This window comes from Mesoplodon bidens, assembly GCF_964165515.1.
Source record: "Mesoplodon bidens genome assembly, chromosome: 1".
Classification (NCBI taxonomy): domain Eukaryota; kingdom Metazoa; phylum Chordata; class Mammalia; order Artiodactyla; family Ziphiidae; genus Mesoplodon; species Mesoplodon bidens.
In genome coordinates this window covers 138,841,320-138,867,564 of record NC_138176.1, presented here as the reverse complement: position 1 = coordinate 138,867,564, position 26,245 = coordinate 138,841,320, and the positions used below count along the sequence as shown (strand labels likewise).

The 26,245-nt window shown below is 39.6% G+C and overlaps 1 protein-coding gene and 1 long non-coding RNA gene across 3 annotated transcripts in view; one reads left to right on the top strand and one right to left on the bottom strand.

Annotated features, from left to right (window-relative positions):
- LOC308626953 overlaps positions 1–26,245 on the top strand; it is a 786,846-nt gene that overhangs the window by 494,965 nt on the left and 265,636 nt on the right. The gene's annotated exons all lie outside the window — the stretch shown is intronic.
- SCFD2 (sec1 family domain containing 2) overlaps positions 1–26,245 on the bottom strand; it is a 394,906-nt gene that overhangs the window by 337,853 nt on the left and 30,808 nt on the right. For both annotated transcript variants that reach the window (XM_081252367.1, XM_081252366.1), the window contains exon 3: positions 10,161–10,288. In XM_081252367.1, the coding sequence (XP_081108493.1) occupies positions 10,161–10,288 (128 nt within the window). The remainder of the gene's footprint in view (positions 1–10,160; positions 10,289–26,245) is intronic.

Sequence of the window (26,245 nt, the reverse complement as noted above, 5' to 3'; positions counted from 1 at the left end):
TTGTGGATGGGGAAACAGAGAAACAGAGCCAATTCAGGTTCTATTTTAGGTGATGAAGTGTAAGAAGGAAATATGTGCTTAGTGACCTTAAGGCTTTCAGGCACTATTAATTATTAATTCAATAAAAACTCTTTCTGTCTCTTTCTCTAGATTCTTCACGCCCCTAAATGGATGTGTTCCTTACAACCCTGCCTTCAACCCTCCTCTCACTCATTCTACTTTCTTTTCCTGGATGATCACCCTTATGTTATATTTCCTTTAGAAATTCACTACTTAGGCTCCAACATAATCACTAGGTAACTAAATCCCCAATCTCCACTTTCACTTCTGGAAATCATTACTCTAGTCACATGTTTTCCAACTAAGATGATCAGGAAGCAATCATACAGGCAATGTAATTCCACCCCTAAATCTGGTAGAATACTCTTCATATGCAATTGTATGACCATTGGTCATTATTTTTATAATGTCTTTTATCTGCCCGGGAAACAGTAAATAATTTTATCATGCTATATCCTCCTTTTACAGAACATGCTGAATTTCACAAACATTTATATGTTACATAAAAAATCATCTCATCTAATTGTCGGGTTAGCAGACAATAGAATCCCCATTTTGAAGACAGGAAAACAGATTCAGAAAAGTTAATTAACTTGTTCATTTGAAAATAAGACAGTATTTTTTCATGTTTCCTATCCCCTACAAGGACCTAAGAACACATAATAAATACCTTTTAAATGAATGAGAACAATTGTCTATTATGGCTAAATCTGGATAATGTATAGAAAAAATTTCAATGAGTTTTTTTCCCCCTTCTACTGATTCCAATGATCTCTAGAAAACTGTGCTAATCTTGGACCCCGGAGAATATGATACTCTTTTAAATAATGGTTCTCGAAGGTGTTCCATGGACCCCTGGGTCCTTGAGGCACTTTCAGGTAGTCAGAAAAGTCAGAACTATTTTCATACTAATACAAAGATGCTACTTGATTTTGTTACTATCCTGTGTTTGCATTGATGGTACAAAAACAGTGGTGGGTAAAGGTACCAGTGCCTTAGCACAATCAAGGCAGTGGTATCAAATTATACGAGTAGTCAGTTTCACTTTCAGAATGGTCATGATGAAAAAGCAAATGTTACTAATTTTATCAAATCTCAACCCTTAAGAAAACATCAATATTCTGTGTAAAGAAATGGGAAATATACAAAAAGCACTTCTGGGGCAACCAAAGTATCAGTGCAACCATTGCCTCAAGGAAAAGCACTGATGTGATTACTTGAGTTGTGAACTGCTATTCACACTGTTTTAATGGCATAAAATTTTTACCGAAAAGACATCTGAAAAAGTATGGTTCTTCACACATTTTTTCCAACAAGTAAATGAAGTGAGTCTGTCACTTCAAGGAAAACAATTCACAGTTTGTATTGTCAATATCGAAACTCAAGTTTTCATGTGAAATTATAATTTTGGAAAACTTGTATCTGCCCCTATATCTTTACATTCCTAATACTTAAAGATTTTCTAATGATAACAGTGGTGATATTGACAAATGTGGCTTTGTTATATTGTATAATATATGTATTATATATTTTGAAAATCTGCATAATTTCGAAAATCTGCATAATTTAAAGAACGAATATTGCCCAAGTGACTAATGTACAATGCTATAAAATAATATGTGCATAGAAGAGCCACTCAGGGCTTCCCTGGTGGCGCAGTGGTTGAGAGTCCGCCTGCCAATGCAGGGGACGCGAGTTCATGCCCCGGTCCAGGAAGATCCCACATGCCGCGGAGCGGCTGGGCCCGTGAGCCATGGCCGCTGAGCCTGCGCGTCAGGAGCCTGTGCTCCGCAATGGGAGAGGCCACAACAGTGAGAGGCCCGCGTACCGCAAAAAAAAAAAAAAAAAGAGCCACTCAAAGTGCAAGAGACACCAATGGGTTTTAATGTACCAGAGTATGGAAAATTCAGCAATATGGTTTCATATTCCACATGGCAATTAACCTGTAAGAAATTACCTCTTGTAAACCTGGTGTAGTAACAAAGAATATCTGCAATTTTCTGGAAAGTTATTAAAATACTCCTCCCTTTTTCAACTACGTATCTTTGTAAGGTCAGCTTTTCTTTATATACTTTATCCAAAATAATGTATCACAGCAGATTGAATGAAGAAGCAGATATGAGAATACAGCTGTCTTCTATTAAACCAGACGTTAGAGATGTGCAAAAATGTAAAGTGGTACCACTCTTTTCCCTACATTATTTTAATTGAGAAAATATAGTCATTTTTCACAAAAATATGTTACATTAACATGTAATAGGTTTATTATAATATTTTTATATTAATTAATAAATATTTTTAAAATTTTCCCTGCTTGAATTCCTGATGTCATATTTTCTATCTATCTCACGTGTATCAATAGATATACTCCACACAAACAAAAGCTCTTGTTGTCCACATAGTTTCTTTTTTTGTTGTTCATAGGTTGTTGTGAACCTCAATAGCATTTTTTTTTTTTGGTTGCACCACCTGGCTTGCAGGATCTTAGTTCCCTGACCAGGGATTGAACCTGGGCCCCCAGCAGTGAAAGTGCCGAGTCCTAACCACTGGACCACCAGGGAATTCCCCTCAATAGCTTTTAACAATGTAAAGGGGTTCTGAGACCAAAAAGTTTTGAGAACTGATGTTCTAAATCAGTGTCACTCTTGGGTTCCATAGGAGGGAGATAGAAAAAGCAATCCATTAAATAAATACATAACAAATACCAACTGACAGTATTAATTCAAGAATTTATTTATTCATTCCATAAACACTTACTGAGTATATAGTACCTTCAAGGTCTTGTGTTAGGTGTGGACGATACTAAGAAGCACAGATAAGAATTCTCAGCCCCAACTACTCAGGGTCTGGTGGTAACTGCTATAATAGAAGTATGAACAAAAACAGTACTGATAGGGATAGAAGATGTCATCTTTTAGAAAGAATGACAAGGGATGCAAGATATGATGGAGAAAATGTTGGGGGAGAATTTTAAAAGCCTGAAGAATGCCATAAGCATTCTTTTTTTGGAGGGAAGAGAGAAGTAGGGTAAGGCTTTAAGATCAGTAGCAATTATTAACCAAGTATCTATGTGCAAGGCACAACAGGGGATACAAAAATATCTACAGTCTTCCAGGAAACTAGAATTAAGGGAAAAAAGCATAAAACAATTATCAGAAAGAGGAAGATAACCAGAAGAGCAGAGTGACATGAAGACCAAGGGAAAAGCATCAAGAAAGAAGACATGATCAGATGCTACAACACATCAGGAGGAACAAGAAATATCATAACGGAAAGTTGTAAATAGAAATATTAATACATATAACTGAGAGTAGAAACACACATTGTCCCTCTACTACTCATTCACACGCATCAGGCAATCCATTCATTCAAGCAGCAAGTACTAAGCCACACACTATATACCAAGCCAAACAGCCAATGGAGAATATGAAATGGACACTGTCTAGCAAAGTTTTGGATCCACACACATTTAACTATTTTGCACTGTGGTAAGTGCTAAGACAGAGCACTAAGAGAAATAAAAGAAAGAGCTGTGGGTCCTCAGAAGCCAGAGCAATCAATGCAGCTTGCTGAGGAGGGTGTAGGAAGAAGGTTAAAGGGGAATTAGATATGGTTCCACAGAGAAAGTGACATTTGTATTAGATCATGAAAAATAAGGTGGGTTTGACAGGAAAGTGTGTGTGTGTGTGTGTGTGTGCATGCGTGTGTGCACAAGCACATAGTGTAAAGTGAGTGGTTATATTAGTCAAGGTCCCAACAGGAAAAAGATGGCACTCTAACAGGAAAAATAAGGCAAACATAACAACAGGAATGTCTAAGAAGTTAGGCTAAGGGAAATCAGGAGTGTTAAGGAAAACCAACAAGGGAAGGGTAGAGGGAAGCAACCAATGGCATCCTGGCAGGGATGAAGCCAGGCAAACAATACCCTAACCATACCCTCCCCCCAACCCTCTAAATCTCCTGCCCATGCCTCCCATTGGCCAAACAGAACTGAGAGGCCAAGGGCAGAAAAGCATGCTGAGGCAGTCCATAACGGTTAGCCTCCAGAAGCACAGGTAGAGGAGGGTGGAGGAAGCCTGGAGGGATAATCAAACGAGAATATTTCAGGCGAAAACAACAAAGACCTGGATCTACAGAAGTTCCTGCTGAGGAATGGGGAGTAGGGAGGAAAAGCAATTTGAGTGGATGGGTGAAGCATGAGGCTAGAAGTCAGAAAGATTTCTATAAATAGCATGCTAAGGAGTTGGGACACTATCTTCAAGCAATGGGGAACCATCAAAGGGTTTTAGACAGAGGAATGGCACAACCACATCTGTGTCTGTGGCTCTGTAGCCGCTCCTCCACACCGCCCCCCCCCCAGTAGTTTGATTCCTGATACAGAAGTCAGACAGATCCAGGTTGTATCCTGGCTTACTTGCTATAAGACTATCAGTCAGGGCCCAGGTAGAAGGTAGAAAATACACCAGTTATTTGAGCAGAGAAAATTTAACATACAGAATTGTTAACTGGGTAACTGAAAGGTAAAGGAGAACTCCAAGGTATCATGCAGGCAGCAACTGTTGGAAGCAGCTACCACCAGTAGGATGGAAGAAACACAGAGGCTGGAATTATACCTCTTGAGAACGGAGTGCTACTTGGCTAGGCTGGTACCTCTGAGGAGGGGGTGCCATGAAGCTGGTTCTGCAAGTACTGGAAGAACTGCAAACTGATTCAGTTGCTCCCACAGGAAGGACCTGCCACTGCTGGGGTGAAGAAGTGTTGCTGGCATGACACTGACAAGCAGAAGCAAAATCCACAGGCAGCAGGGGAAAAGAGGCAAGTTGCTTCTTCCCCTTCCAGCCTTGCAGTTTCTCTCTGGCACCCCTTATCAGTGTAGCCCACCAGGAAGCCAGCTGAAGAGCAGAATGTGGTCTGCACAGTGCCAGCCCCAGCACCACAGAGCAGAAGGGTGGGTTGAGATCTGGGGAGGGGGGAGATGAGTACCAAACTGACAAGACTACTGGGAGGATTAAATGAAACAAACTACATAAACTTGTTATAATGCCTGAAACAAAGTAGCTATCCAATAAAAGTCAATTCCCTTCCTCATTCCCCTCCCTTCCTCATTCCCCAAACTGTGGCAAGAGCTAATACATGAAGACAAGGATATGTGAGAGTTCAACAGCGCATGTTCCCTATGAGGCATCCAGATTTTCTTATCTCTTATCAATTACCATATATCAAATGGTACGTTAGTCTTATTAGGTTTTAACCTATCCATTTTGCAAAGTTTCACAATCTCCACACCCAGTTCACACATGCATGTACACATGGATGTGTATGCATACATGTTCCCCTTAATCCCAAACAAAATTCTCCACAATGAAGGCAAAAGATATAAATGTGATCAAAACACAGAACTGGATGAACTTAATACCAATAGTAGGAAGCAGAGTACTCTCAAAAATGTTGAAAAAAGTATACATCGAATAAAATTTTAGTGTTTTGACTTATTGCTATTTTTCAAAGCCAGTACTGCTAAATTGTAAAAGTAGGAAATGATAGTGGGTGTGGCATTGGTGGGAAGCAAAAATCACTAATTTCATCTGGGACTTCATTAAGAGAAGCATGGTGTCCAAAAAGAGGCAAAGAACAACACATCTTTACTCAGCTCTGGACATCACATTTCAGGACAGACATTAACAAACTAGAACTTTGTCAGTGGCTCAGAACTAGAAAATGTGTTGGTTAAAGGCTAGTCTTTTCACAAATGGTTGAAAACACTCATCACATTTCATTTGGAAGAGAGACACTGATGGTGATTATGTGGGGCTAACACTCCAGTGCCACCAAACAAGGAGAGTAAATTCAGAAGCTTCACAACGCAATGGATCAGATTATCATCCGGAAACGTAGCTCAAGAGATTTTCCTGTACAAGTGTGACCACAGAGGCTTGGGAATCCCAAATACAGCCAAGGTGATTTGCGGGGCGAACAGAGTCAGGGAAGAGGTAATAACTAAGCTGAAAATGGAAAAACTATTTAGAATTCTGCTTAAAGAAAGAAGGTGTTATCAAAAGGGAAATATTCAGCATAAAGACTAGAAAAAGACAACTTAAGTGGAAAGAATGAATTGGTACATTTCCAAGAAAGAAAGGGGGAAATCACCTAATTTGATTGGTTTGTTTTGATTTTACTCCCACCAAACAACCCTCTTATAATATAGTTTCCCACGTAGACTTCCCCATAGATAGAATATAACTGCAGCACACCAATTACAGTTTGCTTGATAATCATAATCTTCACTCTGCTCAGAGCTTTCTTTCTCCTTCAAAATTCTAGGAAATAGTTTCCCCATTTTTATGGATAAATAAATTGAAATTTGGCTAATAAGTAACAGAACTGTGATTCACCTCCATGTGTAACCGACTTTGCACTCCATCACAATCAGGAGAGCCGGAAGTCCCAGAAAACAGAGAGAGATGTACAAAAAAGTGGCGACAATCTGGTAGTGAATATCGCAAAGAAATGAAGAATGAGGGCTGAGAAAAATGCCCTTATATTTAGTAGCCCAGAGGACATCTCAGCAAAAAAGTACCAGAAGCCAGACTACACTAGATTAATAAGCAAGAAAATAATAAAGAAACAGGCGTTGAGCATAGAATACTTTTTCAAGAAATCTGGCTGCAGAACAAAGAACAGTGTCATAAAGAGATCTGTTTCACTTTAGCCCTAATAGGCTCTTTCTGCCAGCCATTAAATATAGCCACTCTGCAGAGAGCTATGGGAAAACCGGTGAAGATCCCCCAACCACAGTATCAGTCCAGAGGAACAGATTCTCTGTAAATGGAGAAATTGAGATGGGCATCTTCCTCTGTGAGTGAACATTTTGGGTCCAAACAAATGGGTTTCTTAGAGTCCATTTGTTTTTTACTTTCAGAATACATTTTCCATGATGAAAAGCCAGTGGGAAAAATACAATTCAGTTTACAATGTTTTAAAAAACCACTTTTCTGGAACATATATGTTTAGTTAACTGACAATTTAATAACAATCTCTTGGAAAGAAGGCATATGTTTATATGTGAAATGATAAAATGAACTTTTTTCTTTCTTTTGGCAATTCAACTTTTTTCCCCTAAGAGAATGATGTTTATTTCTCTTGGTGCTCATGATATTTTAATATTAACTTACCTTTTTACTGAGAAATTTCATATTTAAGAGCTGAGGCTTCAATAATGGGAATCCTCCCAGTGAATTTAAACATAAGAAAAGTCTTCAATCTAGAATTAAAATATCTGTTTAATGTCTCAAAGATACCAGAAGCCTCTATCACAGTCAGAAAAATGTGTACTTCAGTAGAATTTACAGCAGGGGTTGAGAGAACAGTGCATAGTTTAAAGTACATTTCATAGCTTTAAATGCTGCTAGAAAAAGCATTCCAGCCATCTAGGATATCAGAGCATGATTTTTCTTTTTTTAATGATAAGCAGATTTCAAATATCAATGTTTTATTATGTTTAAATTCCAGCCCTTTTCCTTACTGTTCATAGTTATGTATCTGTTGGTATATGGAAATGAGACACACCAGAAATTCTGACCAGTGATATGAAGCAGAAATGCATAGCCACAGTGTGTTCTCTTTTACTAAATTATAGTTGGCACACAGATAGAATAAGATTTGGGCCAATCTTTTTGGTCCTTCTTACAACAAAGTTTGCTAACAATTGTCTGATTCTTTCCTTCTTTTTTATTTTTCCTCTCCTCACCCTCCCCCATGTCTGGAGCTTGGGGATAAATCAAACCATCTTATCTAAAATTTGTTTGGTTGACAGAAAACTCAAATATTTAAATTGAATTCCTTATGGGGCTACCCACTTTTTTTTTTTTTTTTTTCCTGGCTCTGATTATTTCTAAAAGATACAGAGCTTTAGAAATGTAAAGTGTTTTGATCTTTCAAGAGTCCTGCATTGATTGAGCAATAAAAACTGATTTATGCTCTGTGATAGCATCATAAGGTTTTATCACTGAAATGCAATATAAATTAACCTTATCACCCAGACCCTTTGCGCATTCCTACTTTTCTCTATTCATGATGTGAATTAGTTCTTATTTCAACATATCACAGATAAGGAAATATTTTAGGTAAACATATGTTATTAATGTGTACCTATAACTGTGGAAAGAAGAGAAGAGGAAAGAAAAAAGGAAAGGAAAGGAAGAAAGAAGGAAAGAGGGGAGGGACGGAGGAAGGAGAGAAAGATACAAGAATTATAGTCGAATGCCAGGATGATCTCAAAGAAACAACTTTATTTCTACTTCAAAACAACATGTAGGACTCTGGCATTGGTTGTATGAAGTTAGGATAATTTTATAAATAAAAAGCATATTCTCTCACATTAGAATGTCTAGATTTGAATTCCAGTCCTACTCCTTATCAGATGTATGGGCTTGGGCAACTTAATTTCTCTCTATTCCAGCTTCTTTATCTGAAAAATGGGATACTCATAGTACCCGTCTCAGAATTACAGTGAAGATTAAATAACACATGTAAAGAGTTAGAAGAAAACCTGGCACATCATACGTGCTCAATAAATGTTAGTTATTTTCACTTTTCTTATCATCCTTCATGTTCCTGAAAGCCCTCATATATAATCACCTAAGACACTGAAAGTTATGATTTTTGTTCATATTATGACCCTCTAATTTTTTTCCTTCTAGGTTCATCCATATTCATTTACTTCCAAAATTTTGTTCTTCTATTTCAACTTGACAGTTTGATTTTTTTTTGCTTTACGCGGGCCTCTCACCGTTGTGGCCTCTCCCGTCGCGGAGCACAGGCTCCGGACGCGCAGGCCCAGCGGCCATGGCTCACGGGCCCAGCCGCCCTGCGGCACGTGGGATCCTCCCGGACCGGGGCACGAACCCGCGTCCCCTGCATCGGCAGGCGGACCCCCAACCACTGCGCCACCAGGGAATCCCTGATTTTTTTTGTACTCATTAGGAATCAAGAATTTGGGTGAGAAATCTCAGCAAGAAAAGTTTACCCATCTAGTAAAATGTACTAATATTTATTGGATACCGAAGAGCAGATTATAAGAGAAAACTTATTTTTTAAATAGAGAAATAAACTTTTATAAGTTTCCAGAAATAAATTCTACCTATTAAAACCAGATTCAATATCCATATTTAAATATTTCCATACTAATAAAATTATCTAATTTAAAAAGGGTAGGGCTTCCCTGGTGGCGCAGTGGTTGAGAGTCCGCCTGCCGATGCAGGGGACACGGGTTCGTGCCCCGGTCTGGGAAGATCCCACATGCCGCGGAGCGGTTGGGCCCGTGAGCCATGGCCGTTGGGCCTGCGCGTCCGGAGCCTGTGCTCCGCAACGGGAGAGGCCACAACAGTGAGAGGCCCGCATACAGCAAAAAAAAAAAAAAAAAAAAAAAAGGGTAAAACCCCAGATTCCTTTTCTCCAATAAAAACATTAGTTCTCTGACTTTTTAATCCAAAGAAAAAAGCCATTTAAAATTTAAATTCCATTGCAGCCCCATTTTTCTAATACTAAGGACAAAGCTCCATGTGAAAAAAAATGAGAAATGAGAAAAATCAGGCATTTCATACTGTGGTGAAGAAGGGGTAACACTGATGTGACCAGACAATCGGCAGACCACTCTAAGGGTGAGAGGCCAGGACAGAACATGTCCATCTCCTCAACTGATTTGTCAGCACAGTCATTCATTCATCAAGTCTAAACTAATAAGCGATCACTTCTCCACATTAAGTGCGGAGGTGGGGGCAGGGGAGTAGGAGTGGGACAGAATGAAGGGGAGGAAGTTCAGACCAATTTTGAGAGTTCTAGATCAAATAACTAACAGCAATGATGCCTTGTAAGCAAGGACTCTGTTGGACTTCCCAACGTTGAGTCTAAGAAAAGAGATCACGGTTGAGCCCCGAGGGCACGTGTATAAATTCCTTCCCTACTCTTTCATCAGTTTACAAATGTGTTCAATACTTTCATCTAGATGCCATGCTGGCTAGGTCGGCCCACAGATCAGAGCAGACTTAAATGAACTTCCTCAGAGCCCGCGGTCACTGTCTGTGGGTAAGTGGATAACTTACCCATACTCATCTTGATTGGCAGGTTTTCTCTGCTTGCTGCTTCCACTAGATGTCTCCGGACTTCCATCACTGCTTCTTTGTGCTTCGTGTTCAATAAGGCTTCCCACAGGGCTTTGGCTGCGGGGTCACTGCAATAAAACCACAGAAAGAGCTTTAGCGTAAATTTCTACTGGATAACGGAAAGGGCGGTGAGCAAAATAATTTCTTAAGCATCTTTTCTGAGTACTAATGTAGTTCTTCCCACTGACAGTTCTAAGTATTAGGATTACATAAAGAACATCTAACCCATTCTAATCAGCACAAAATACTCAGAAATTAAGGAAACAATAAAATCAAGCCACCTAAAAGGGGGGGCATGCTGTGCTGTGAGATGTATGGGAAAACTGTATGACATTTTTTTTTGAGAATTTGCACTTAAAAGTATTTCAGAGTATAACTGAACATTGCTAGAGTAACATATAAATGTTATGTAAGCCAAAATTAAATACATGTCCAAAAATGATGTATCAGTGATTACAAGCATATAAATTTCAGGTAATGTACTTGTCTGAGAAACAGACAGCAATCAGCAATGAGAATTTGTATTCAAAAATTACTCAACAGAATTCCTAACAAGTAGATTTCCTAGTGAGTGACAATCAGGAATTAGGCTATGAAACAATGGCCTTAAGTAGCCCACTTTGGGCCTTGGGTTGGAAGGACGGCACTGACAAAGCCCTTACAATTAACCGTTGATAAGAGCACGAAGCAGGGCATTATGCAGGGTCTCATCTGGGCTCACTTCTCCAACAGCCCTCTGTCTCACCCAATGTGACACATCCCCATTATAAATGAGTACAGTGTTCTTTCCGGAAGATCTCTGCATGTAGCCAAGTATACACATTTGTAGTAACGTTTTAAAAACTGAGTACAAAGAAACAAAGATGACTTCTTTCCCTTTCTAAGGACATTTTCCTCTACTTAAAGCTCCAGAAACACCTCCTACTATCCAGTTAGCAATAGTCTGAAAATTAATACATTTTTTAAAGTTTTATCTTACAAGTTGTATCTAATAAGATATTAATTTAGCTCTAAAATTATACCTAATAAGGTTTATCTTTCACATTTGAATTTGATTTGGAATGATGTATTTCAGACTGAGTTTAATGTCTGACACAATAAAAACAACTACTATTTAATGAAAGGTTATTATCATCTATTTTTTCTGCGTTAACTCACATCACTGCTCAACATATCCACTTGTTTTGATCTGACCAAAACTGTCATCATTAATCTTAAAATTAATATTCTAAGTTTAATTTAAATGAGCAGGTAACTGCATGCCAAGCCCTATTCTCCGTGGTTGGAATATAGAACAAAACAGGGCAAAAGCTTTCAATGATTTATTGTCTGGAAGAAGAGACAGACATGTAAGCAAAGTTGCTCCATGCTAAGGTGGAAGGGGAGGGGCAGTAGAAGTAAGTGTAAAAGAGACCGTGGGAGCTACTCTAGGAGGGCCCTGCCTTCCTTGCCAAGGCTTGTTGACTTCAGTCTGTAAGTGATGAGCAGCCAAGGAACATGAGATTGATTTCACTTTCTGAGAAGGTTAGCATAGTTCAGCAGTCATGAACAAAGTCCTTTTTTTTTTTTTTTTTTTTTTTTTGGCAGTACGCGGGCCTCTCACTGCTGTGGCCTCTCCCATTGCGGAGCACAGGCTCTGGACGCGCAGGCCCAGCGGCCATGGCTCATGGGCCCAGCCGCTCCGCAGCACATGGGATCTTCCCGGACCGGGGCACGAACCCGTGTCCCCTGCATTGGCAGACAGACTCTCAACCACTGCGCCACCAGGGAAGCCTGAACAAAGTCTTTATCATCACTCAAAACTAGGGCTATACTTATAAGTGGAATCTAAAAAATAATACAAATGAGTCTATTTACAAAATAGAAACAGACTCACAAACATAGAAAACAAACTTATGGTTACCAAAGGGGAAAGGGAAGAGGGGGAGAGATAAAATAGGACTATGGGATTAACAGATACACACCACTATATATAAAATAGATAAGCAACAAGGATTTACGTATAGCACAGGGAACAACATTCAACAACTTGTAATAACTTACAATGGAAAATAATCTGAAAAAATATATATATATATAACTGAATTACTTTGCTGTACATCTGAAACTAACACAATACTGTAAATCAACTATACTATGATAAGGAAAAAAAATCTTTTTAAAGCTAGGTCTATTTGCTATGGGGCTTTGGGAGAGTTACTTAATTTCTCTAAAGAAGGCAATGGAGAACCACTGAGGAATTTTGAGCAGGGGAGGTACACTCCTCCCAGTTTCCCAAATTTATGGTCTACAATCATTCCCTACTTTTATTCTCCAAAGCACCCCAAGCCACAGGGATTTCTTCTATACTCTCAACTCTACATACAGAACCTCTAGAGTAGAACTTTACTGCCGCCCTCTTTTCCATGAGAATAATACAGTGTCTCCAAGATCACAGTAGGTCAGCTAATGCTGTGGTTGCCCCATCAGACTACTGTAATGGTTAAAATATGGGTTCTGGGGTCAGATAAATCTGAGTTCAAATCCCACTGTTCTCCCTTCACCCACAGCAGCTCCATGGCCCCTTTGAGCCTCTGCAGGCACTCCAAGCACAGGGACCTCTTTCTCTCCTTTGCCAGGAATGCTCTTCCTGCCAACATCCCTCTCTCTCTTCAGATGTCTGCTGAGATGTCACCCTCACCACCCGTGTAAAAGAGTAACGACAGCCCACCCCAGCAACTTATTCCAGCACACCCTTCTCCCTCACACGGTTTTACTGTCCTGCATAATTCGTATTACCATCTGATTCATTCTATGTTTCCACGTTTCTCTGTTTCTTGTCTAGCTCCCTTATGGAAGGTAAAGTCCTTCTATGAAAGCACAGATTTTTTTATACTCATTGTTAATTCCCCACTACCTAGAATAGTGCCAGGCCTGTCATAGGTACACTCAACAAATACTGAATGAACAAACAATGCTTGCTAGTTGCATGACCTCATGCATGTAAATAATCCTCTCTTTTCCTCTGTTTTCTCATCTGTGAGATGGAAGTAACACAGTGACTACCTCACAGGGCGGTTGAGGGTTAAATAAGATAATGCACATAAAGCACTCTCCTGATTCACAGTAAATGTGAGGAGTTGTGTGGTGGTGTTGGTTGTTACTATTATTACTACTGCTGTGAAAGATACTGTCTTAAAATTCAATATGCTCAAGGGTTTGTAATATATTAAATGAATCCACTTAATTATATTGAGTATGTTTTTTCATACAATCTCGATTTGTTCAAGTATACTGAAGTCACCTGGGACTTGTACTCTCAGGTTCTTTTCTATTAAAACATTAAGAAGAAATATATAGTTTACATGGTCTCTGACACCGATGTGGAGCCGGGTCATGAAAATTGCTTTGTCGATATAAACAATTCTGATTGTCTAGATACGACAGTTGCTAATGTTTACTTTCTCTCCAAAACAGTTTTCTGAACATATACCCCCGCATTACACATGGTCATTTAAAGTTTACCAAGCTAACATTCATGGACTAATTCTGGTTCTCTGAAGAATCAGCACTGAAGAAGATCAAAGTCATACTTACCGGCAGCTCTGCTGTGTCCTGCGCCCACTTCTTCACTAAGTCTTTCTTCCTGCTGCTTGGTGGCTTACACATGTACTCCTATATCTGGATTTGAGTTGAGTGCAGGAGTTAATCACTGCCTTTCTCTAATATCCTCATAAAAGTTGATCCAATAGACATTTCACACTATTGAAGTTTCACATGAAATCATGTGAAACTTGGACACATGAGGTCCAATTTTATAAGCCAAGGAAAGTTCATTGAAATTCACACTATAATTATACCAGTATATTTTATATAATTCTCTATCCTCTCCAAACTAGTTTCCTAATGAGGGAATAAGCAATACACAGGGGGCTATCACAAAAGGGTCAGTGCAGTGCACTAGTGGTAGCAGTACTGTAGACTGGTAGAAGCATGGGTTCTGGAACCCAACCACGAAGGGTTCTGGCTCTCCCACTTGCTGGCTCTATGACCCTGGCAGAGTTAATTAACCTGTCTATACATGTTTTTTTCTCTCTTGTCTGGGGATGGTAATAGTACTTATTCAGTGGGTTGTTATGAGAAATGAATGTGCTAGTATATCTAAAGACCTAGGACAATGCCTGGCACATAATAAGTGCCCAATAAACACAGCAGCAGCAGTAGTAGTAATAAAAAAGATCCATGGTCAACAGACAGCAGAAAGTAACACAACACTGTAAAGCAACTATACTCCAATAAAATTTTTTTAATAAAATAAATCACGAAGATTTCTAGGAAAAAAATAACAAACAGGCATAGAGAACAGACTTGTGGTTCCCAAGGCGGAGGGGGGTGGGGAAGGGATGGACTGGGAGTTTGGGATTAGCAGATGCAAATTGTTATATATAATGGATAAACAACACTGTCTAGCACAGTCCTACTGTATAGCACAGGGAACTATACTCAATATCCTATAATAAACCATAATGAAAAAGAATGTATACATAGATATATAACTGAGTCCCTTTGCTATACAGCAGAAATTAACAACGTTGTAAATCAACTATACCTCAATTAAATTTTTAAAAAAATCAGTGGTCAGGATCTTTGCATAAGATATATAGAAGGAAGCCTGTTTTAGAAGTACATTAGTCTCTTCCACATACTTACATACACATATGGATAACCACTGTCAGTAGGTTCATTTTCTAATATGAAAAGGTCAACAATATATAATGATGCAGAATTCATAATGAAACATATTAAGTCCAACTCAAGCAATTGCCCTACATAAGACAGTTTGATGTGAAGAATTCTGACTTTCAGGAATAAAATCAGAAACTTTACTACAGATTACTTAGAGAATCAAAGCTACAGGGAGTTAGAGTTTTTTGTACAAAGATTTTTAAGCAATGACTTTGGTGCCAGCTTCTTACCTCATCAATTTAATACTGAAATTCTGTAGACTGCACACTACAAGACATTTTAAAACTACAATTGTTAACTTTATGAGGAGTTCAGGTTCTATAAATATTTCCAGACTGACTTATAAAGTGGATGTACAACTTTTGGGGTAGAAGTGAACATCAGAAGTAATGTTAATCATCTTTACATCTTCAGCAGGATGCTACCTAACCCAACACAAACAAATGTAAATCTATTTCTAGTTTTTGAAGGCACCTAAAAAAAAATTTATAATATGCCTGAGAAAAACACTACAGCTTCAGACAAATCAAATTGCTATTAGATACTATTTATACCTAATCTAAACTCTGTGCTCTACTGTAAACCTACTTCATCTTGCTTAGTCTTTTAGCCTTTTCTCTTAAATTCAGGAACAGCTGGACAACATCTTTTTAATAATTCAGCCCACCCAAAAACAATTTATTTTTTTCATGGCTGACTTAAGGAAGAGTTTTTAAAGGTAAATAAAATATAATATTAAAAAATACTGTTAAATACCATTACTACATTCCATTTTAGAAGCATTTCATAATTAACAAAACAAGTTCTTAGGTCTCACGTGATCCTCACCTCATGAGCTAAGCCAATATCACTGTCCCAATTTAAACAGCCCCAGAGGGACTTCCCTGGTGGCGCAGTGGTTAAGAATCCGCCTGCAAATGCAGGGGACATGGGTTCGATCCCTGGTCTGGGACGATCTCACATGCAGTAGAGCAACTAAGCCCGTGAGCCACAACTACTGAGCCTGCGCTCTAGAGCCCGCGAGCCACAACTACTAAGCCCATGTGCCACAATTACCGAAGCCTGCTCTGCAACAAAAGAAGCCATTGCAATGAGAAGCCTGCATACCGCAACGAAGAGTAGCTCCCGCTCGCCACAACTAGAGAAAGCCTGCACACAGCAACGAAGACCCAATGCAGCCAAATAAATAAATAAATAAATAAATAAATAAATAAATAAATGAAATAAGGAGCCTCAGAGAAGCCAACTGACTTATGTAACTACACTCAACCTATAAATGGCAAAACCAGGACTCATTCCCAAGTAATTGGCTCTGAGCCAGTAACCTTTCTACTATACCATGCCATGCCTGTATTATGCAAATCATCAGGGAGAATCCATTATTTATAGTATCAGTTATTTTAAGCTTTTCATGTTGGTTTTCTTTTCCAATTTTTAATACGTCCTCTATTCTCCCTTTAAAGTCACATGTGGGCCCACGAAGGATAGAATGGGACAGAGTGAAGAGTAAAGTAGATTCACATTAACTCATAAGCGGGTCAAGCTTGCTCTTGAGATTTTGCACATTTTTTGTTTCAAACCATATCATACTACTCTCCTTGTGGGTCGCCATTAGCCATTGACAGTCACTTGTGACACAAGGCCAATCATGTCCCACTTTTAGTCAACTTTCTTCTTTAAATGTTTCTAAGAAGACTTCGCTGAATTTTAAATCATTCTACATATATATCATTTATATAACTGAACTGACAAAAAACTAAAGTCTAAATTGTCCTGAGGTATTCTTAGCTCTTATTTGATGTTCATTATCTCCTTGGGAAAGAAAGAAGGAGAAATAGCCTCTAGCTACTCTACCACTGATAAAACTGAGACAAAATGAAGTCACTTGCCTAACACAGCCTATTGTTAACAATAAAGGCAGGAAGATTTAGAGATAGGAACTAACACTCAAAGCGCCAGGGGCTGTTTCTGTGACCTTGGGTAATTCAGTTTACTTTCTGGGGCTTTACATCTCCTTATAAATATTATTAATGATATTATTTTTATTTATTGAGAACTCACTATGTCACAGGCAATATGACTATATTATCTCATTGATCAATAACCCTCCAGGATAAGAATCATTGCCCCATTCAAAGGTGAGAAAGCTGAGTCTTAAAGAGATAAAATAATTGACCCAAATCACATAGCCAGTAGGTAAGGATTTGAACCCAGGTCCCTGTGAACTCCAAAATCCAACTATTAACCATGATTCTACACTATTCTGTAAACAAAGGCTCAAACTAGAATGCTAACTCCTGAGGTTCCTTGGGTCCTTAACAAGCTATATTCATATGGTTTCCCTTATGCACTGGTACTCCAAGTTCACGTGTATGAATTTGATTAATTTTGTAACACTCAGTGAAAGACAGGGGAATATCCTATGCTGTTACTTCTTTTATTACAACCCTTTTTCTTTTTCACAAGTCCAGTGGTAGTAAGAAAGAGAGTTAACAAAAGAATATTCCCAACAGCTTACGGAATATTTTAAACAATTTTCTACCCTTTTCTCTGTTTTTAAAGTTAAGTTTTCCAATGAGATAAACTTTATTTCGCTGTAGCTGCTAGAATACAACTTTGTTTCAATAGATCCCTTGAAAGATATAATATAAAAGTACAATATTCATCCTATGAAAAAATCCATTTTATTACTATGAAATGTGATTAGTTTCTATATTGTCAGTAACTACATAAGATGTCAAATACATACTGAATTTATATCCTTTTTTAATAAACTGATTACCTTGTATCCTTAAAAGTCAAACTATTATGACAAATTGTCATGTTTGAAGAAGACTACAGGCCAGCAATATACACAAATAATAACCTGCTAGAATTAGCTTTGTTAGGTCTCAGGAGACTTCTGTACAGGAAGATATGTTCCTTTCAGTTAATTCCTGACTTTTCATTCACCAGAATTAACTCAACTATGAATGAAATCTTAGAAGCTGTCTCAGTTTGGCATGTATGAAATGTCAAATGCAGTCTGCTAGAAACTAACAGGAAATATTCATCATCAACTAAAATATAAAAAAGACAGTATTAATTTTTTAAAAGTGGCTAAATGTTGAATCACGGTGCTACTTCAATCAAATGGAAGGCATGCAATTAAGAGACTGAGGGTAAAATGTGAAGACACACAATTATCTTACAACTAAACTCAGAGAAATGGTTTCTCCATGGCATGCACAGGAAGCTAAGCTTACTCACACAATTTGCAATAACAGTCACAGTATTCCAACAGAAATACAGTGATACAACAACAACAAAAACAACCAAATAACCATTTTCAACTAATTTTAAACAGAGAGCAATCTGAATCATAGTTTTTCACAGCAGGTTATAATGGCTTCCATCAGTGGTGAGCTTAATGAGCTGTGAAGGCAGGTTTGTTAATTAAATTACTCACAGAGGTCTCAACAGTCATCTTTCCTCTTGACTACTTTTTAAAACAATTACCTCATCTTAAACAAAGTTATCCGTTAGCCTTCATCTCAACAGAAGAGAAAACAGCTAAACACAGAGGATACTGAAGTAGACCCTTGGCACTGGAAAGCAGTTCTTTGTTGATTCTTTCTCTGAGAACAGGAGCACTTCCCGTAGGCTGGGCACTCACAGAGGTGCTGCAGCCACAGCTGTGAGCAGCCTCCAGTGCCCTGTCCTCACGGAGCTAGCGATCCAGCAGGGAGGCTGGAACTGAGCATGTGCCTGAAGACCGGGTGACAGAAGCAGAGACAGGAAGCTCAGGGAGAGAGAAGAACACAGAACCTGGTCTGGGTGTGAGAGTGGAGGTCAGAGGGTAGCTGAGGATGTGACAGTGAGGCCTGAAAAATGAGCAGGAATTAGCCAGTGCAAGAATGGAGTAAGATCAGTCTAGGTAAGAGTGGCATCATGGGCAGGGGTTCTGAGAAGAGAGCTTGAGGCCTTTCCAAGGAACTGAAAAAAAGTACGAGTGGAACATGAAAATCTAGACTGACACTGCCCTTAGCATACGTCAAATTATCCAAGGCCTGGCAACCCACATTAGGGATGGTAAACGTTTTTTCAAGGGCAACTGAAGGGTCTTCAGCAACAGATTGACCTCATCAGATTTGCATTATTAAAAAAATCACCCTGGCCCCATTTGAGAGAAGGGATCTAAGGACTGGGCAAGAGGCTATTGCATGGTGAAGGCAAGAATCGATGGTTTGGACTAGGGTGGATTCCTAAAGCTATCACGTCATATCATTCCCCTGATCAAAACCCTTCCATGTTTCCTACTACTGTTACACTGAAACCTAAGTTCCTTATTTTGGCCAACAAGCCTATATACTTTGGTGCATTTCTATATCTACATCTTCATCTCTCAGCTTCTCACCTTCTCAGCTTCATCCATTAGGACACAGCCTCACTGGCCAGATTTCAGTCCCTTGAATGGGTCATAGTAGGTTCCCAACTCAGGGCCTTTTTATTGGCTATTCCCTTTGCCTAGAACCCTCTTCCTCTAGATGTTCATTGATTAGGTCTCACTCATTTAACAAATATTTGCTGAGCACCTACCAATGTCAGTTCTATTGTCAGAACAGCTCAAGGCTTCCCTCCTTGACCACTCTGGCTAATGTGGTACTTCCTATTCCAAATCCCACTTGCCCTATTTTAAACATTCGTCCCTAATTCAAATTAGGTATTGTTAAATAGAATTTATTTTAATGAATTGGCAGGAAATTGGTCACAGGGCATAAAGGACAGAAATATTCTGGCTTTATCAGAATGTCAGCATCCTGTGCCCATGGATGGCAGTACACTCAGACCATCAACACCCCATGGGCCATGGACTCTGCCAGTCACTGAAGGTGTAACAGTGCACAAGGGTGAACAAGTCAGGCACAAACCTTCTCTCAGAAAGCCTTCAAAGCCCAGCTGGGGAGAATAGACACTAAACTACTAGTTATAAGCTAATGCACTAAGAGCTGTTATAGGAAATAAAAGATGAGGAGAGGAAAAGAGTAACACCTGGGATGGCCAAAAGGTGGAAAAGCAGGACACTGAGGACCTAAAGAAGTTTAGTGTAGCTGCAGCCAAGAGTGTGAGCACATAGGAGGGACGGGAAGGAGGTGGCAGGAAAAGATGGGGAAGGTGAAGGCTGAAAAGATAAGCAAGGTGCCGATCTAAGAAACCTTTCTAAGACAAGTTGAAGTTTTACTCTTCACTCAAAGGGTAATGGAAAGCCACCAAAGGATTTTACCAGGACAGGGTTAGAATCAGATTTATTATTACTTGCAGTTAAATGTATGTATAAATAGCCAGTCTTACAAAAATAACTCCCCAAGATGGACATTAAAACTACAATGCTTTCAAAGTATGCAGATAAAATTTAATTTTTAAATATAATCCATTTATTTCTTCCCATTGAAGTTTCTTCTGTTGGGTTTTGTTCATTTTTTTCAACAAATATGAGTGCTTACTTTGCACCAGGCCCTATTTTTGGGACTGGGGATACATTAGTGAACAAAACAGACATAAAACCACTCCCCTAACGTAATTCATGTTCTGAAGTTTATTTTCCAAACACAGCACATGAAAATCATAAAATACAAGGAATTCAAATCGAAGGTTCCTTAGAAATCATCCACTGTACTTTCTCTTTTACAGAAAAGAAAACTGTGACTGTGAGAAATTAAATACCTTGTTCAAGGTCACAAAGTTTTGGTGGAAAAGCCACTATACGACAGTAATGAGTAGAAAACAAAAATTGCACAGAAGCTGTTCTAGGACCCCCAAAAAACCACATCAACACAATCGGCCTTTCTGGTTCCACTGAAAGGAAGAGATTGTTTTAAGGAGGTATTGTATCCGCTGTCCCATTTCTTAAAGAATGTTCCCATAACTACGAAATACATGGCTGAAAAAGATAAGATCCCTTCAAAACGTTACATTCAATATTGCTTTGAAGGACATTTCAGGGAAGGAGCAGAGTAGAACGGAAAAAGCAGGAACCCTGATGCAGCTCCAGTATATGATCAAGTCACTTATATCTACTCCCCAAGTCTCACTGATCCTATATATCTCTTAGGAAAGTGATTTTCATTATTTGCTCAGGATATTCACTTAAGAATAAAGTACCATACAAATTTACTTTGTACTGTTCTACCAGAGGAAAGAGCTGTCATTTTATTTATTTGTTTGTTTATTTGTTTATGGCTGTGCTGGGTCTTCGTTGCTGCACACGGGCTTTCTCTAGTTGTGGCGAGCAGGGGCTACTCTTTGTTGCAGTGCACGGGCTTCTCATTGTGGTGGCTTCTCTTGTTGCGGAGTGCAGGCTCTAGGAGCGTGGGCTCAGTAGCTGTGGCTTGCGGGCTCTAGAGCGCAGGCTCAGTAGTTGTGGAGCACAGGCTTAGATGCTCCACAGCATGTGGGATCTTCCCCGACCAGGGCTCGAACCCGTGTCCCCTGCATTCACAGGCCTATTCTTAACCACTGAGCCATCAGGGAAGTCCCTGTCATTTTAAAAGCATGAATAAATGTATTATCTGTTATCAACTTTCAATTAGCATAATAATCTTGTGAACTACATACTTTTAGTTTGGTATTCAAAAATTTTAAATGTCCTAAAAAATGCATGTGCCTTCTCTATCAAGCTATAGCTAATAGAAATCTACTGGTGTGACTGGTTTCACATCATAAATGCACTAGAATGACTTTACACTGCAGAGATCACAACCATGTGTTAAGAAACTAAACACAGTGCAGGATAAAGCACTGTTTAAATCCAGGATAAACAATTGCACACAAGCTTTATAATGTTCATAGTAATAAAGTAACAATCTCCACATGATATATAATCAAAGTTTCCTCTCTTTCCAAAGAATACTCATCATTTCTTCCTTCAATATGATGCCTTCACTCAGCACAGCAATAGGCCTACAAAACCCTTTAAAAAATGGACTGGAATATAACATATAAACTATTTGACAATCATATAAAATAATATGGGAAACTGAACTTCATCTCAGTACAGATAAACATATTTTATTCCTACTCTCTACCAGCTCATTAATGATAATAACCATAATTGATACAAACTTATTCATAATTTCCTCATACCAAACAATAAAATAAAGGAAAGACTGTTATACACATGGATTCCTAATGCATAAACAGATTAACTCAATATGAAGACTTTAAATTACTAACACAATTAGATTACTTAAAAAACCAAATTCACATCCCCTCCATGAACATTTTTCTGACTCTGAGGCTATATTTTGAGTTCCATGACCCATTCCGAAGGCCAGCGCTTGCTCCACTGGGGAATTCTACTCTAGGCTGGATTACATCTGTGTGTTTTGGCTTGAACTCAAGACTTTGAAAGCTGTGGATTAGTTCACGTGTAAAGAAACTCTAAGATAAAGAGTTAGTGACAGTTTTATAGAGGCTCTTAGAAACAAACTCAATCTGTTCACTTTACCCCTTCTATCACTCCACTCCATGAGGAAGGATAATTTCAAAATCAGCACACCCTATTATTCTATTATCATACAGTGATTCCAGAATCTATTACTCTATTCACCCTGGGTGACACCACTGTACCTTACACATATAAGTGGGAGGTTTCAAAGACATTAAATCGAGAAAACTTGATTTGTTGAAATTATTATAGTCTCGTTGGTTCAGGTGGAATATGAATTTATGTTGCTCCTATTATTTACCATCTTAACTCCCACATATTTTGTTAAGGCACTTTGTACCATGTCCCTTGGCACCTTAGAAATACAGAACCTTGCTAAAGTGTTAATAAGGATGTAAATCTGAGGAGAGAAGAATATATAATAGTTCTTTCTATAAGCGTGGTTTAGGGGTCACCATCTGTTTAGGGACTAGAAAAGAGAACCTAATGTGAAGTTGCATTTGCACAGCAAGCATACTATGTTCGCTTATAATGAGGATGAGGTAGAGTTTCTCATAAAGCTAATTTTTTTTTTTTTTTTTTTTTTGCGGTACATGGGCCTCTCACTGTTGTGGCCTCTCCCGTTGCACAGCACAGGCTCCAGACGTGCAGGCTCAGCAGCCATGGCTCACGGGCCCAGCCACTCTGTGGCATGTGGGATCTTCCTGGACCAGGGCACGAACCCGTGTCCCCTGCATCGGCAGGCGGACTCTCAACCACTGCACCACCAGGGAAGCCCAAAGCTAAATTATTTGAATTAAAGTGTTTTCAGTACTGTAAGATAAATAATCTTCTGTGTGTGTGTTGTGTGGAAAAACTAGAGGACTTCACATGACTAATAAAAGTATGGAGCTTTATGTTGTTGAATTTCTCTGCTCCTTGAAATCCAAAAATCTGAGAACCACTTCACAAAGATCCATTCCTAAGGAACAGAGTAAAAAGGAATCATCAGGTTTTCTTCTAGATTTTTGTAGCCAAAATTACACTGTTAGTAAAAGAGATAGGAATTCAGAGTAAAATCTCAAAATAAAGGGATTATAAGGACACAAGTCTGAAACATCCCCAATTAAAAACACCCATCACGGAAATAATTCAGCCAAGAAATACTAATAAATGCTAAAGTGGTGGGTTAAAGTTTGATGAGGAAAAGGATATTTACATAATCTCAAAATGTCTCCTTTAATCAAGTAATCAAAGTTATCACTATGAATGGTCAAAGTTAAATTGTGTGCCACCTGACAGAATGCAATGAAAAGAACACAGCATCACTTGCATGCGATGGCCAAAAATGCATAATCTGAATCTAATTATGAGGAAACATGAGACAAACCTAAACTGAGGGACATTCTGCAAAATAACTGGCCTGTACTCTTCAAAAGTGTCAAGGTCATGAACATCAAGGAAAGACTTAGGAACAGTTATAAAGGACACTAAGGAGACGTGACAACTAAATGCATTGTGTGATTCTGACCAATGTCCTTTTGCTTTGATAAAGGATATTATTGAGATAAGTGGCAAAATTTGTGGGTTAGATGGTAGTAGTACAACAGTGTTGATTTCGTGATTGAGATTAGAGGGGAGAATCTCTCTTTGAGAGAAATACACACTAAAGGATTTGAGAGTGGTGGGCACAGGCAAATTATTCTCAAGTGGTTCAAGGGGGGAAAAAAGTAGTTTCTTGTACTATTCTTGCCACTCTTTTGTATGTTAAAAAAAATTTTGCAAAAAAAATTTTAAGGCATCAATCAATTCAAAGAAAAATATCAAGTAGCTTTGAAAGGTCAGTGTATGAATAAGGTACTCTTCAATTAACAAAGTTTGGAAACACTGTTCTAAATAAATGCAAGGAAAAAAACTCAGTAATACCAAGCACCTAAATGCTAACAACACTTCCTAAGTTAAAAATTACGCTGGGAGCTTGGCCAAGGTGGTGAAGTGGGAAGACTCTGAGCTCACTTCCTCCCATGGGCACACCAAAATTACAACTGTTTACAGAGCAATTATTAATGAGAAAGACCAGAATCTAGGAGAAAAGATCTTCTACAGCTAAAGATATAAAGAAGGAACCACAATGAGAAAGGTAGGAGGGGTGGAGGCATGGTATAGCCAAGACCCATGCCCTTGGGTGGGCAACCCACAATTGCAAAGGTTCTCCCCAAGAAGCAACGGGCTCCTTGCTCCACACAACAGGCTCCCCACATCGGACTCCACTGCCTAGGGGTCCAGCATCACCAAGACAAGCCCTCAGAACACTAGGTTTTGAAGGTTAGTGAGGCTTGCTTTAGAGAGACCCAGAAGGATGTGGGAAATAGAGATTCCACACTTAAAGGATGCACACAAAATCTCGCACTCTCTGGGACCCAGCGAAGCAGCAGTCATTTGAAAGGAGCCATTCTGCTGATCCTGGGGAGTCTCCCAGAGAGACAGGAGACAACTGGAGCTCACTCTGGGAATATGGATGCTGGAGGCAGCCATTTTGGGGAGATCATTCTAGGTAGAACGATCTGGTGTTGACAAGCAACACTTTCAAATTCTCCCTCCACCTTATTAGCCCCAGGGCCTGGTCCCACCCACCAGAGAGCCCGCTCTAGCCTCAGGACCAGCCTCATCCACCAGTGGGCAGGCACACCAACCCCAGGATCCCCTGAGCCCCAGTCCTGCCCACCAGTGGGCCAAGACACGGCTCCACCCACCAGTGAGATGGCACTAGCCCCAGGACCCCTGAGCTTCCACCCCATCCACCATAGGACAGGAACTAGCCCTGAGACCAATGTCACACACCAATGGGCAGACACCAGCCACAGGACTTCTGCCACAGCAGAACGTGGCCCATCCATCTGCAGGCCAGCACCACCCCAGGGACTCTCCAGGTTTCCACAGCCAGCCGCCCATGACCCAGCCCCAATAACCAGTGGCCAGTAGCCTCTGCAGAAGGCAGAGCCTGGCAACCAACAGGAGCAGGGCCAGCTGTGCCTACCAGACCACCAACAGTACTCAGCCCACTAGAAAAGAAGGACCCACGGAGCCAACATAGGGGGCACCACTAGAGCTTATAGTTCTAGTGATAAGAGGGGAGTGTGCTGCTGGGACACACAGGGCATATCCTACAAAAGGCCATTTCTCCATGGTCAGGAAACGTAACCAACATACCAGATATACAGAAATAAAAACAATAAGTTAGGCAAAATGAAAAGACAGAGGAACACATTCCAAATGAAGGAACAAGATAAACCCCAGAAGAAGAAAGAACTAAATGAGGTGGAGATAGGCAATCTACCTGAGAAAGAGTTCAAGGTAATGATGGTAGAAATGACCAAAGAACTCAGGAGAAAAATGGATGCACAGAGTAAAAAGTCAGAAGTTTTTAATAAAGAGTTAGAAAACATATAAAAACAACCAAACAGAAATGAAGAATACAATAATTGAAATGAAAAATACACTGGAAGGAGTCAACTGTAGACAAAATGATACAGAGGACAGATCAGTGGGCTGGAAGACAGAGTAGTGGAAATCACTGATGCTGAACAGAAAAAAGAATAAAAAAATACCTGCAGGGGCTTCCCTGGTGGCACAGTGGTTGAGAGTCCGCCTGCCGATGCAGGGGACACGGGTTCGTGCCCCGGTCTGGGAGGATCCCACGTGCCGCGAAGTAGCTGGGCCCGTGAGCCATGGCCGCTGAGCCTGCACGTCCGGAGCCTGTGCTCCGCAACGGGAGAGGCCACAACAGTGAGAGGCCCGCGTACCGCAAAAAAAAACCCCAAAAACGTGCAATTCAAATCCAACAATACATTAAAAAGATCATACACCATGATCAAGTGGGATTTATCCCAGGCAT